This window comes from Pan paniscus, chromosome 14 (assembly GCF_029289425.2).
Source record: "Pan paniscus chromosome 14, NHGRI_mPanPan1-v2.0_pri, whole genome shotgun sequence".
NCBI lineage: Eukaryota > Metazoa > Chordata > Mammalia > Primates > Hominidae > Pan > Pan paniscus.
Genome location: NC_073263.2, coordinates 45,396,925 through 45,412,669, shown reverse-complemented (window position 1 = coordinate 45,412,669; position 15,745 = coordinate 45,396,925). Strand labels below are relative to the sequence as shown.

At 35.5% G+C, this 15,745-nt stretch overlaps 1 protein-coding gene across 34 annotated transcripts in view; it reads right to left on the bottom strand.

Moving 5' to 3' along the window:
• ZC3H13 (zinc finger CCCH-type containing 13) overlaps window positions 1-15,745 on the bottom strand; it is a 97,408-nt gene that overhangs the window by 24,155 nt on the left and 57,508 nt on the right. For all 34 annotated transcript variants that reach the window (XM_034936691.3, XM_034936683.4, XM_057299662.2 and 31 more), the window contains 3 exons: window positions 9,810-10,120; window positions 6,320-6,784; window positions 1,198-1,389 (listed from right to left, as the gene is read on the bottom strand). In XM_034936691.3, coding sequence (XP_034792582.1) covers window positions 1,198-1,389; window positions 6,320-6,784; window positions 9,810-10,120 — 968 coding nt within the window. The remainder of the gene's footprint in view (window positions 1-1,197; window positions 1,390-6,319; window positions 6,785-9,809; window positions 10,121-15,745) is intronic.

Genomic DNA, 15,745 nt, shown 5'->3' with positions numbered 1-15,745 from the left:
GCACCTAGCAGAAGATCAATACATGTGGTTGAACTAACCATAAGATTGAAACCAAATGTTACTATTGAATTCAGGCATGAGATGAGAAAAATCTGAGCAAGGATATGAAAATAGAAAAAAAGGAAAAAAGAGATTTAAAAAAAAGCATCACCAGTTCTAAAAGTCCCAGGGAAGAAAAAATTTCAGATATCAACACAGAACATAGAAACTCCAGCCCTATCTGTAACTAAGGAAATTCTACACATCTTTTAACCAAAATGCATTAGGCTTACCTTATAAACTCAACCCAATCAATTCTCCTACTTCTGATCCTATCTATGCTCCCAAAAGTAGATGATGCCTTAGAAACTTTATTCTTCTCCCACTACTAACCAATCAAGATATAATATTACCTCTTTGATTCAGCCCATAGTAAAGTATCAATATTCAATTCTCTGGGCCATCAAGTTTCATGCTATATTAATCTCAGCATTATAGTGAACCTTACTTCAGCCAAGGTTAGTAAGACCTTCATAAAATGTTTAATGTTTAAAGGCCCTAATAAGTACAGAAATAAAAGCTTGCCAAAGAAAGTATTTACAACCCTTCTTAAGTGCTTCCTAGTAATCTTAATTCAAAATTCATTTAAGAGATCACCTGATAGATGAACAGAAAAAGTTTTAGCTTAAGACATATAAGAATGTAAAATTAGCTAAAGCAAATACCAAAGCTTCTCAGGATAGAATACAAATAAAATATTTCTCTAAACAATCCCCAGCCCTATCATTCAGTTTTTTTTTACTGCTCCTTTCTGGAAGTCCTTATAAAATTCTATTGATCATAGCAAATGAGTGAGTAGACAGGATACTCAGATGTAAAGGTTTAGGTATTTCTTGAATCAGAATTGCCTGGAATAGAACCCAACCATCTACATTCTTTAAAGGTTTGTAAGCTATTTGGTTAAGATGAGAAACACACAGTAAGGCACCCAAGGTTTTGCACTTTGTTGCCAGTAGGTACTGGTCACTAGCTATTGACATAATCCCTCCTAAACCATGTGAACAAAGATTATATGAGTATATATAATAGTTTCAAATGTGTCATCGAGCACAAGCCTTAAAATATATTTTATATTAAAAAGCAAATTGGTAACTGTTTGAAAAAACAATTCGCCCAATTGATATTGTTCACTATTTAATAAAATTCTGTTTGACAAACCTCTCTCTCTGTTGTCACGACGGTCTCGCTCTCCATGTCTTCTCTCAAAGGAAGAATCCCTTGCTTGATCTCTGTTGTCTCTTTCAGGATATCTATCTCTTTCAGGATAGCTACTTCGAGTTTCCCAGCTGTCATGATAGTTGCTATTACTACTGTGACTATCAATTTGAGAACCTCTTGAGCCTCGACTTCCTAAACAAAGGATAGACACACAAATGTTTACCACATACACTTTATTCAACAAATTTCATCAGTCATAATCTTTCCTCCTAAAAATCACTAATATATATATTTAATATTCCAAAGTGTGGTAATCACTCCTGAAAAGAGTATCAAGCAATGAATCAGAACAACCAAGGTGTCCAATGACTGACCTGAGTAGACAAAGTCCCAGTTTTCCCTACCTATATAAAAGTCATATGATAAAATCATAAAATAAGATTCATTAAAATTAACCTGTCCCCCCAAAAAACCAAAAAATAAAAACTATTTCTTCATATTTAATTCACAGATATATAAAAATAATGAAAGAAAAAAATGGGTACATATTATTGCTTAAATACAGTTTACAGTGAAAATATTCCAACATAGAACACCAAGGTTAATGACAACATTAAATTGTATGTGAAAATTTTCATTAACAGATGTGGGAAACAAATGTTCACAGTGGCTTTGTTGATAACAGCCAAAACCTGCAAAGTACACTAATGTCTTTCAATGGATGAACAGTTAAACAAACTGTGGCACATGCATGCCATGGAATACTATTCGGCAATAAAAATAAATGACTGATATATGCAACAACTTGGATGAACCCCAAGAAAAAATTATGCTGAGTGAAAAAGCCAATCTCAACAGGATACATATAGCATTATTCCATTTACGAGACAATTACAGGACAAAGGACACATAAGAGGTTGCCAGGGGTTGGGGCCAGGGGCCAGGAGAGGGTTGTGGCTATAAAGGGGTAATAAAAAGGAATCTTAGGATGTTATAGATGAGTATCTTGACTATGGAAATGGGCTACACATATGATAAAACTGCAAAAAGCTACATACAGACACACACCCAAGTGCATGTATACTGGTGAAATCTGAATAAACTCTATGGATTGTACCAATGTCAATTGTTTGGTTTTGATACTATGCTATAGATAAGATGTTAGATGTTAACACTGGAGAAGTTGGGGTAAGGATAAACAAAGTTTCCCTGTACATTTATTTGCAATCTCCTGTGAATTCCTAATTACTTCAAAACAAAATGAAATTTAAAAAAAAACTTTTTTTGAGCAGCGAGGGTTAGGAGTAGAGAAACAGTACTGGGGCTGTGATAATTTAGGAATATCTGGCAAAAACAAAGACAGAAACTCTGAGGGCCCTGCCCTCAACCTCATAGAATTACCATGGATAAATCTTTGACAAAGATGAGTTCACTCCAAACTTAGAAGAACATATGATGATTTCCAATTCATCCATGTCCGTACAAAGGACATGAACTCATCATTTTTTATGGCTGCATAGTATTCCATGGTGTATATGTACCACATTTTCTTAATCCAGTCTATCATTGTTGGACATTTGGGTTGGTTCCAAGTCTTTGCTATTGTGAATAGTGCCACAATAAACATACGTGTGCATGTGTCTTTATAGTAGCATGATTTATAGTCCTTTGGGTATATACCAGTAATGGGATGGCTGGGTCAAATGGTATTTCTAGTTCTAGATCCCTGAGGAATCGCCACACTGACTTCCACAAGGGTTGAACTAGTTTACAGTCCCACCAACAGTGTAAAAGTGTTCCTATTTCTCCACATCCTCTCCAGCACCTGTTGTTTCCTGACTTTTTAATGATTGCCATTCTGACTGGTGTGAGATGGCATCTCATTGTGGTTTTGATTTGCATTTCTCTGATGGCCAGTGATGCATCATTCTCAGTAAACTATCACAAGAACAAAAAATCAAACACTGCATATTCTCACTCATAGGTGGGAATTGAACAATGAGAACACATGGACACAGGAAGGGGAACATCACACTCTGGGGACTGTTGTGGGGTAGGGGGAGGGGGGAGGGATAGCATTAGGAGATATACCTAATGCTAAATGACGAGTTAATGGGTGCAGCACACCAGCATGACACATGTATACATATGTAACTAACCTGCACATTGTGCACATGTACCCTAAAACTTAAAGTATAATAATAATAATAAATAAATAAATAAAAAAGAAAAAAAAAGAACATATGACAAACTAACCCACCCAAAGACAGAATCAAAAGGCACTTCCCCAAGATTTAAAAAACAAACAAAAACACAAAGAATACAAATGTAACAGGCTTTTGAGACCTAAAAGAATTACAGCATGACTCTACGGGTATTTTAATAATCAAAATAGCTGTGAAAAATATTTTAATAATTAAAGACCAGGAAGAAAAAATTTAAAACATTTTTAAAGACTACAAAAAGGCTACATATAACATCTAGGAAAGAATGGATTAACCATCAGATTAGACGCAGCTAAGAAAAAATTGGTAAACTAGAAGGTAAGCCTGAGAATATGACCTAGAGGCGAAACAGATAAAGAGATGAAAAATTTGAAAGTTAAGAATGAAAGAAGATACAATGAGGAGATTTAATCTGTCTAAAACTATATGTTGTTTAGAGTTACATTTAAAAAAAAATTAAGCCTGAAAGGATGGAAAAAGATATATCAAACAAATACTAACCAAAAGACAGCTGCCAGCAAAACAATCTTCAAGAAAAATACAGGCTGAATGCCCTTTATCTGAAATGCTTGGGACCACAGGTGTTTTGGATTTTGGAATATTTGCATTATATTGGTTCAGCATCCCTAATCTGAAAAATTGGAAATCCAAAATGCTCCAATAAGCATTTCCTCTGAATGTTATGTCAGCTCTCAAAAAGTCTGGATTTTATCAGTTGCTAGTGGCTATAGAAAAAACAAAAAACAAAAAAAATTACATTAAAAAGTTTTAGATTTTGGAGCATTTCAGATTAGGGATGCTCAACCTGAACCTGGCATAAACAGTCATTCTATAATGAATAAAGAAATAAATAACTCAACTTACGTGTACCTAATAGCAAAGCTTCAAATATTCAAATAAAAAAATGATCAAACTATAAGTAGAAATCAACAAATCTACAAATTCCACAATCATAGTGGAAGACTGAACTCACCTCTCTGTAATGACAGAACAAACAGACTAAGAAAAATTACATGTAGATTTGAAAGTGTAGTTAAACAAACTTTATCTTAGAGAAACATTTTGCATTCAACCATTACAAATGCAACTCCTTTGAAAGCATATGCAGAACACTTATAAAAACAGACCACTGAGCCACAAAATAAGAGTTAACAAATACATATCCCAAAGAACTGACTTTCAACAGAGTATTTTCTGACAACTAAAATGGGGGGAGAGAACTTAATCCTTAACACAATAAAAAGTATCTGCAAAAAATCTACAAACACCATACTTAGTAATAAAATGCCAGCAACAATCCTTTAAAATCTGAAACAAAGCAAAGCCCCTTCTACTTATATTTAACACTGTATTGATAAAGATGCTCAGAAGGTTACTGACAGAAAATTAATAATCAGAAAAGAAGAGCCAAATCAGTGTGTTCCTGGGAACATTTGTTAAGAGAATCTAATTAGATCAAGAAAATACAGCAACATCATTTAAATGTAAGATTAATACACAAATGCCAATTACCATTTCCAGGTACCAACAAAGCATTAGAAAATGCAATGTTTTAAAAGACACCATTTAGTGACATATGTACACAGTTATTCACTAAAGCACTGTTTGAAAGAGATAAAGATTGGAAAACCAAAATACCCAGTAATGCAGCACTTGCTGACTTTATGGTACATTCTACAATAGAGAACAAGTACCAAAAGAAGAAAATAGCTGTTTACCACAAAGAAAGACATGAAAGATATTTTTACTAGTTGAAAATAGTAGGATATAAAACAGTACAAAGTTTTTTCCAGTGTTTTTAAAAATTAGTTTTGTAAAACCAGAGGGGAAAACAAATGGATATATATTTGCTTGTGTAAAATGTTTTTTGGGAAGAATACATACAAAGCTGGCAAAAGAGTGGTCAGGGTACAACGGAGGCTTTTCACTATATATCCTTTTATACATTCAAAATTTTGAACCATGTAAATACATAATTTACATCTTACAAAATGTAAAAGTACTATTTAAAATGGCAATAAAAAATAGAGTATACACAGGAAAAAAATGTAAAAAATATTAATGAGAAATATTATAAATTGATTAAGTTGATGCAATGAAATAAAAATCCAACAGTTTTTTTATGAAATTAAAAACTGTTTTCTAAAATTGATATGAAAAAGTAAAAGGTCAAGAAAAGACAAGGCAGCTCAAAGAAGCTAAAGGACCCTCAACACAAATATGAAGCTGTAATACTGACCAAGGATTGACTAACAGACCAATGGAAAGAATAAAAGTGATCAAAGTTCTGCAGCAGTGTTTGGGGAGAGGGGAGAAAAGCAGGTGGAGGTAAAGAGAGGTCATGATAATTAAGTCTCAGCAGTTTGGAAATAGTTACAATATATTTAAGTCATTTGGGTGATGGCAAATACTTTTTATGAAAAGAAAAATGGCTCAAGATAATGACGTGTGGCAGTTTGACAGGGTCTGAAGCAAGTACAAATACTGAAGAATACACAAATCAGTCATTTCTGATGCCAACAATTCTGAAAACCCACCACTTTAATCCTACTTTAATTTAATGAACATTTTATCATATTTATACCTATTTAACAGAAAGCAACTTCCTCGTGATTCTACCTTTTTGTCTGATAGTGATTTTCTTAGTGTTCCACATTAATCAAGATGATAGGCATGACTGGATATACTTAGTGGGGGTCTAGCTCAAGCTCCATTTATCTTTTGCTATTTTAACTAGTAATTCCAATTAGGAATTTATAAGGAAGACTACAAGTTCAATTAATTAAAAATTACTGTGACAAAATGATAACGAATGTAAGAAACAACATATTAGAAATCTTAGGAGATTTTATACTTTCTATATAAGATATAGTTCATAGACAAGTCAAAAACCTTACCCTTTTCAGGTAACTCAGGAACCCTCCCCCTACTTCGGCCCATTCGGTCATTTCTAATTTCACTTCGAGACTCATTTCTGGACTCATTCCTTATTTCCGTACGAGAACTTTCTTCTCTCAAATGGTTTCGGCCATAACTCCGGGATTCTTCTGGATATGTATCCTCCTTTCGATGAGTATCTCGACCTTCACGGTCCCTGTAGTCATGGGCATCACGAGTGGACCGAGAATCTCTGGGATCACGGCTCTCTTTGGTATCTCTGCTATAATCCCTCATCTCCCTTGAGTCCCGCATGTCTCTGGAGTCTCTCAGTTCCCTTCGGTCTCTAGTATCTCTGGCATCTCTCCGATCCCGACCATCTCGAGGTTCTCTGTCATCTCTGTGGTCTCTAGAAGAGCTCTGATCCTGTTCATATTCTCGTTCTTCTCTTGAGTCCTTTTCTCTGTCTCGTTTGCCCCTAGTATCTGTAATGCAATTTTGGAAATTGACTGTAATTGCTTTTACAAAGTTTCAGGAAACTAGAAAACATATTTAATACAGAACTTTAAAAATTTTATTACAATGACAATTCGTGTTCTTTGCAAAAAATAAATAAGAAGCTAAAATTCCAAAGATAATTAACACCTGATAACAATGTTCTTCATTAGATAAACTCCGAACATGAATTTCCTCTGCCCCAACTTACCTATACTGCCCCAACTTACCCCAACTTACCAGATCCTAAACAACTGAAACAAATAAGTTCATCTCCTATCATTGACGGCTTACTTTTCAGAAACCACTTTTAGATACAAAGACACTTCAGTTACTTTAATCTTTTCTATCAACTATTAAGCTAGGCTAAACTAGACCATATGTGACCTCCTCAAATGTACTTAAGCACTTTAGGGTAGCCTATGGTTAGTAAGCTAGCTGGTTGAGTGATACTATTATTCACTCTCTTTTCCTGCACTGTTTAATGGTATAACATTCATGTGTGCAAGTCTTTAAAGCTTTATCTACTTAGAGCATTTTCTAGCTGGGTGACGTGGCATGTACCTACAGTGCCAGCTACTTGGGAGGCTGAGGTAGGAAGATCACTTGAATCCAGGAGTTTGAGTTCAGCCTGGGCAACATAGTAAGATGAGACTTTTTCTCTTTAAAATGAACGAACAAAAAAGCATTTCATACAAAAAAATAAATACTTGCACTTTTTAAAAGCTGAACCACAGTGATTATCTAAACAAACCATGTCATTTTATAATAAAGAAATAGAGGCCCAAAACTTAGATGGCTTAGTCAACCCCATAATTTGCAAAGATGAGAAACCACTCTTTACATATATTTAGAAAGGGCACAAATTGATTATAACAAATCTGATATGAAGCCAAAGAATTAACAAGAGAACCTCAAAGGATAAATTCTGCCCTTTTTATCAGATTCTTCTGCAAGGTGCTCTTATACTCTGGAATTGCCCTAGTCTAAGGCTATTTTGGCAACTCTAGCAGCCTCATGCCCAAAACATTGTAAGTTTACCTCCTTTTCTCTTTGTCCCTAATGGCTAGGCCCACAGACTTTCTCATGGACCCAAACGTCTTGTAACCACAAGGCCCTTAGACCCTCATCAATAACCTATCTCCCCCACCAATTCCTTTGTCCATATATCCATATCCACAAACCCTGTTTAAGGACAAAGGCAAGAGGCAAAGATCTGACATATCTCCATCCCTTTCTGTGAATATCTTTCACTTCTATTCCTCCCCCAATACCAACTGTGCCTGAAAATGTGTTCACTTAGTGCCAGATCTTTTTCTCATGATGCGCCCATCTGTCTTTACAAATACGTCTAGGTACTGTATTTTCTTCTTTACCTACCTCCCTATCCTTCCACCGAAATTATCCTTATTTCAGAAAATGACATCTAAATAGAGAGGAACAATTGCCTGCTAAATCTCCCGTATGGAAAGTTAAACAGACATCTTCCTTACAAAGAACTTAAAACGCCTATGATTTAAGTCCCTTCTTAACGCAAGCATTCCTATGAGACTCAATTGCTTATTATTTTCCCTTCATTAGTATGTTTAATAATGTTAATGGAGTTTTCATTCAATAAGTAGTCATTAAATATGTACTATATTCCTGGTCAACTCTAGTTGTTAAATATCTTATTAAAATTTATAGAAAGGTACAATATAAGAGAATTTTCCCATCTTACCAATGTTTCATAAACACTGCTGTGCTGACCTAGTTCCAAAATCATACATACAAAAAAAAAATTCTATCAAATAGGTGCTTTCTCCAGTCCCTGCCTATTTTCTTGAATATCATTCTCATCCGCCATTTTCTTGAACAAAAGAACCCGACTGATTATTGCTTGCATTGTTGATAGGAAGAGAATACTAAATCCAACATGTTTCATAGGAGACTGCCGTACTCCACTCACCGAGAGGCGCTTAAAGTGCATATTAAATATAAATGTTGTTCCAAGTAAGCATTTCCTGAGTACTTACTATGTTAAAAAATGAACACAGGAGAAGTTAGAAAACAGACTTATTAAGTTGAATCTACGAAGACCAGAAGCTTAGACAAGAAGTAAAGAAAGAGATGAGAGCTATTAAACAGGCTTTATTGCCAGGTAACAATAAAATCTCAGCTTGAATAGGGAGTAGCAAATCCAAAGTTAACTTAATTTTCAGGGATCTAGAAAGGAAAACTGCTTCGCTTACTTCTTTATTATGACCTAGAAATTTGATGACTCGGTTTGCAATGACCTTCTAACAATTCCCCCCAGCCCTCACTCCTTTATCAAAACACTTCTGATGCATTCAAACTACGCTCTCTGATTTGTTGCTTTTCTTCCCTTCACCTCCTTGTTTTCAAAAGACATTAACTCAGTGATTGAAAAGGATGCTCTAAGAATCAGATGGCCAAAAATTTCTAGAACTTGAGAGTACTTACTCAGCAGAACATCTTTTATTATTATTATTGTTATTATTTTTGAGATGGAGTCTTGCACTGTTGCCGAGGCTGGAGTATGGTGGTGCGATCTTGGCTCACTGCAAGCTCCGCCTCCCGGGTTCAAGCAATTCTCCTGCCTCAGCTTCCCGAGTAGCTAGGACTACAGGTGCATGCCACCATGCCTGGCTAATTTTTTGTATTTTTAGTAGAGACGGGGTCTCACCATATTAGCCAGGATGGTCTCAATCTCCTGACCGCATGATCCTCCCACCTCGGCCTCCCAAAGTGTTGAGATTACAGGCGTGAGCCACTGCACCCGGCCAGAACATCTTAACTAAAGAAAGCACCAGCTTAGCATACCTGTAAATACCAACTTGTATACACCTAATAGCTAACATTCCCATGTTGTTAAGCATCTCCTATTGCCCTCAAAAATTCTAGTCTGTGTGTTACAGAAGACTTAACATAGCAAAGTCTTTCTCCATCTCTTAGTACAACAATAAAGCTGGATGTTCAATTTTTCAATTAAAAAAATCAAAGTACAGTACACACCTTCCCTCCTTTCATGACGTCGATCATGAGACTGTGAAGTTCGTTCATGATCATGTCTCCCTTTCTCTCGCATTGGAGAGCGATGTCTTGGAGGACTCTGCTTTCTCTGGGGAGACGACAAAGAATGTGAAGGATAAGGAGAGGCAGAGCGTCGTAAAGGTGGAGTTAGTGTCCGCTGATAAGATGGTGAAGGAGTTCTTTTTCGACGAGGAGAAGGAGAATGTCTTTGAATAGATGATCCTGATTGTGAGGAAGATGAGTGATGTCTAGAAGATATAGGAGAATGATGCTGTCCTGCTGGGGAAGTAGACCTACAAGGGAAAACAATAACAATAAAACATGTATTCAAGAGCTTCATTTCTAGCCAAAGGAAAATCTTTAAAAACAAAAAAGTGAATATGAAAGTATAGACAATAACTTCAGAATAAATTTTAATTCACAATGCTGTAAAATTCTAAGTAAGTCACTTTTTTAACGACGTGACTTAACTTTAAGTCAACTAGAAGCAACAGTTCAAGAAGAGATATGCAGTGCTTTTCTCCCAGGCTTTGGTGCCAAAGTACACTGCATTTTCCAACATACACCATCTACCCTAACTTAAAGTATGGAATTCACTCTGATAATCTCTGACAGTGTGAACAAATACTTAGAGGGAGAAAACCCACAAACTATGGCAAAACATACTACTGAGATCTAGAGAGAAAGTGGCTTTGAGAATGCCTGTAAATTCACGGCTATGGTAAAAAGCGGAGCTAGCATCAGCTAAGGCAAACAAAAAGTCCACGCTGCATGGGTTGACATTTAGGACTACGAAAGAATCCTAGAATTAAGGAAAGGATAACAAAATATATACTGTCTTTTACTTAAGTAATCTGCCTTCACTGTGGGCAGCACAAACTGAGAGTTAGTTCATAGTTCTTGGTTCAACTAAGGCCTCCCCTATTCCCTTCAAATCATTTTCTTTCACTGCTACCAGAGAAACAACACATAACCTCATGAAACAGATGTGATCATTAAGCACATCTGAATCACTCCTAGAGTCTATTATACCTGGGTCCTGTCCAAACTTTTGTGCAATAACTAAGAAGCAGCAGGAAATAATGTTTAAAATATAATATTCTAGACATGCCCAGATAAATATTCCTCAAAGCAATCATCTCAAGAGCTAAAAGCTTATTCAAAAAAATTCTGATTTTTTAAGTCAAAGTATTTCTGTAATTATCTTCAGTGTCTATGATAAATATTTTTTTAGTATGTGCAGTGATGGCACAAATCATTACTAATTCTAAACCAGTTTCTCAACCCTAGCACTACTGACATTTTGTACTGGGTAACTCTTTGGAGGAGGGGGAGTGTCTTGTACATTATATATAGGATGTTTAACAGCATCCCTGGCCTCAACTCACTAGATGCCAGTAGCATCCCTCCCATTCCAAGTTATGACAATAAAAAATTACTCCAGACATTGCCAAATGTCCTCTACCAGGCAAAATCACCCCCAGTTGAGAACCACTACCTTAAACTATGTTGTTTATAAATGATGCCTTAGTAAACCTTTTATCAAAAAAAGGTTTCAATCTATAAACTATGTTACTAAGTCAGGAATGTGATCTAATATATTAGAAAGAATATGCAGAAAAGAATTTAGGCAAATAAAAATACCTCTGGGTGACAGTAAATAAAAAGTCAGCTAACTAGAACACTACACTCAAACATCAAGTTTTCTGTGACTTGATTAAAGCTTTATACTTTTAATAAAATAGTGATTCCTTTCTAACATAAAAAGATAAGCCATAAGCTACTAAAATTTAATTGACTCTAAATAGAAATTTATTAACTTAACAGCTAATATGAGTGGAAATACTCAACGGGTCTTAGCCAAATTTGGAAAACCATTTATGATCAATGCCCATCTAAATGCATCCTACTGAACAGAAAAATCACTGCAAGAGTAAAAATTAGAGTCAGTATTGTCTGGTTGTTTTCAATTTCAATGTCATTAGGTTCCAGTAAATTTTGGGGGAGATGGGCGGGGGGACAAGGTCTCGCTGTCACCCAGGCTACAGTACAGTGGCATGATCATGGCTCACTGCATTCTTGGCTTTCTGGGCTCAAGTGATCCTCCCACCTCAGCCTCCCGAGCAGCTGGGACTACAGGCACATGCCACCACACTCAGCTACTTTGTTTTATTTTTTATAGAGACGAGGTCTCACTATACCCCGGTTGGTCTTGAACTCCTGGGCTCAAGCCATCATCCTGCCTCAGCCTCCTAAAGTGCTGGGATTATAGGCATGAGCCACCATGCTTGATGGTTCTCGTCAATTTAAAAAACTAAAGAATGAATGGTTCTCCATTGAACTGATATTTTGGTTACTTCTGTGTTTATTTCTGGGGTATACTTAAAATTGTTTCAAGAATGTCTACAATAGCCTTGAGTTATTAGTTCATAAAACTTAAAAAAACAAAACAGTTCACATACACTACCTTTAAAAAACACATTAGGGTCCAATCATGTTTCTATTCAACTTGATGGCTATAGCATGGAAGAAAAAACTTCAAACTTAGGATAATCGGGCTATCACATTAAGGTCAGAACACTAATGGGTTGTCAAATAATGGCTTCAACTTTTTAATCATATTTTCTTTTTACTCAACCTTCACCTACGTCCATTCTGCATATATAAAAGGTATGATTCTAAGCAACGAAACTGTCTTGAAATCTGGTGAAAATTAATAGTACTTTGGCTATAGACTATTACAGAGCTATAGTAAAGTACATTTCCACTTAGAATAGAAGTAACTTCAGATTAATTTGTCTTATGCTTTATAATTGGCTGGTTTCTTATCTGAGGGAAAAAATTAGTGAAACTTGAAATTCAAATAAAGAAAAAAGGAAAGTTTATTTAATGAAGAGAAGCTTAATACCTTAAAACAAAAACCTGTATAATGTAATCAAGAGCACTGTGATTTATTTTATCCAGGGAAAGTTGATCTTTGGTCTGACTAGATTCCAATCAAACACTTTTTAGTGCTGCTATAATTAGGATATGATGTGGTGTGGAATGAGAATATTCAGGGTATATTTCATTTTGGGAAAAAATGTGAAAAGTTAAGAAATTTAAAAATAAAAACTCCTCTCATTCAAGATGCAAGTAATTTCACCTGCAAACTAACAGGTTTACCCCAGACTTACTTAAAAATAGTAACACCAATGTTTCTTTCAAAAAATGGTTTCTATTTCTCAAATATGAAAATATGCTTACATAATGCACTAACATTCATATTTTAACCTTTAAAATCATGTAAAATGTATACATTTTTAAAACACAAAGGTAATATGGGCACTACCAAAATCATCTCTGTTTTCAGTGATAAAATACAACATAATACACATTTTGCAAGTAGAAATATTTAGGTTCTATTATTTTACATATGAAGTTTATATTTATTAAATCATTTTAATTCACTCAACAAATATTAAGTGAGCACATACTAAGCTCCAAGCATTATTTTTGGCAATGAGGATACAGAAATGAAGAGAACAAAACCACTAACATAATAATAGTAATGACATTAATAATAGCAAGTAACATATATTGCTACTATGTGTGTGACACTATTTTAAGTGCTTGTCATATATTAACTCACTTAATCTTTATGACAATCTAATAAGGTAATTGAATGTCATGGTTAATTTTATGTGTCAACTTAATCCATTTATGCCTAGTGTTCCATTATTGGAATGCTAAGCTTGTGGGAGTTATTTATATCCTACTGCTCAAGGTCTCATGGCCAAGGTCTGATTTTTCACAAAAAAATTTGCAACTTCTGACATAACTGGGTTAACTGGGTCATGGAATGGCCCAGATATCTGGCTAAACGTTATTTCTGGGCACGTCTGTGAGGGCTTCCTAAAAGAGTCTGGCATTTGAAATCAGTAAACTGAGTAAAGCAGATGGCCCTGACCAATGTGTGTATCATCTGATCTACTGAGGGCCTGAACAGAACAAAAAGGTGAAGGAAGGTTACATTTTCTGTTTGCCTGACTGCTTGAGCTGAACGTTGATCTGCCCTTGCTTCTCAGGTCTTACACTCTGAATGGAGGCAGCTTTCTACCTCTCACGCTTCTGAATTACACCATCAGCTTTCCTGGGTCTCCAGCTTGCAGCCAGATCACAGGGCTTTATAGCCTCCATAATTGCATGAGCCAATTCCTTAAGTAAATCTCATTCTAGACATATCTTCTACTGGTTCAGTTTCTCTGGAAAACCATCGAGGGAGGACTGGAAACCAGTCTATCTAGTAACAGAGTCTATGGTCCAGGGAGCAAACCAACAATGACAAAGCAAGACAATTTCTGCTAATTAATGTAACAACATTTATACAAAAGGACAACAAAATAGAACTGTTAGGTCCAAAAAAACCACAAAAAGTATGTGCTTTTTACTTTTGGAGTTTAAAAACAATCTACATGTGTGTGGCAGGAATACCGGCTATTTGTCTTTTTCTAGCCCTTGATCACAAAACACAAAAAACTATGTCAGGGTGACTACTCTAGGTTGCTTGGTAAGGAAAGGACCTTTACTAGAGGATATATTTGAGCCAAGTGCTGAAGATCTGAGGCAAGAGCTTTAGGATCAATAAGCACAAAGGAGGTAGGAGGGATCTTGATGTATAAGAATAGAAAGAAGCCAAGTGGAACCACAATTTATGAGAGAACAGAGTCTCATGAGGGAATCAGAAAGCAGGCAGAGCCAGATGCGGGCCACAGGTCATGGTAAAAGTCTGGATTTTATTCTAAGCATGAGAGAAAGCACTGGAGAGTGATAGGTGGTTAAGTGCCATTTAAAATATAACAAGATCTTACTCGTCTAAATAAACCTGTAAGATGAAAAAAGAAAATGCTTCTGTGTGATTTGTTTTACACCTAGTAGCTTGCTATTCTTTTGCAGCAGGCTAAATACTCCCTGGAAAGGGAATCATTTCTAACTGAACAATCTTACAGAACTAGGAGGACACTTGTCTGTGGGAATCTTTTAAAAGATCACTCCTCCATAAATATATAATGGTACTTGTAAAACAGATTTGATTAAAAAAAACCCTCATGTAAGTTCTAGAAAATACGAGAAAATATTCACTAAGGTACTAATAATTTTGTTCAGATTTCATTTTTGCATGCACAAACGCAGTATGGTTGACTCTTGAACAACACAGGGTCCACACTTACGTGTGAGTTTACTTCTGCCTCTGCCAGCCTTGAGTCAGCAAGAACAACGCCTCCTTTTTGCACTTCTAGCCTCCTCAAAGGGACAACCTTTATAATGATCCATTTCCACTTAATGAATAGTAAATATATTTTCTCTTCCTTATGATTTTCTTAACATTTTCTTTTCTCTAGCTTACTTTGTAATAACAATACAGTATATAATACAAATAACATACAAAATATGTGTTAATCAAATGTTTATGTTATCAGTAAAGTTTCCAGTTAACAGTGGGCTATTAGTAGCTAAGTTTGGGGGAAGTCAAAAGTTATACAAGGATTTTCAACTGCACAGGGGTTGACCCCCTACCCCTTCATTGTTCAAGGGTCAACTGTAATTTCCAAAGTTTCAATTTCGGAATAAAAAATGTTAAAGACAACCCTTAAATTAACCCATCCTTTAACGCTATTCAAATCCAGAATAATTTAACAACTAATACTTTTATGAAACGTGGTTCAAGGTAAGAGCCTTACATAGACTTATTCAACAACATGGCTTGAACTAAAAGCTGTACCTACCAATGTGATCAAGGGTTAGAAAAAGACAAATAGCTGGTATTCCTGCTGCACGCATGTGGATTGTTTTTAAGCTCCCAGAGTAAGAGAATCGATATTTAAAATACAATAAAACCCAGAAACAACACACATTGGCATAAGACAACTGGCTCCTTC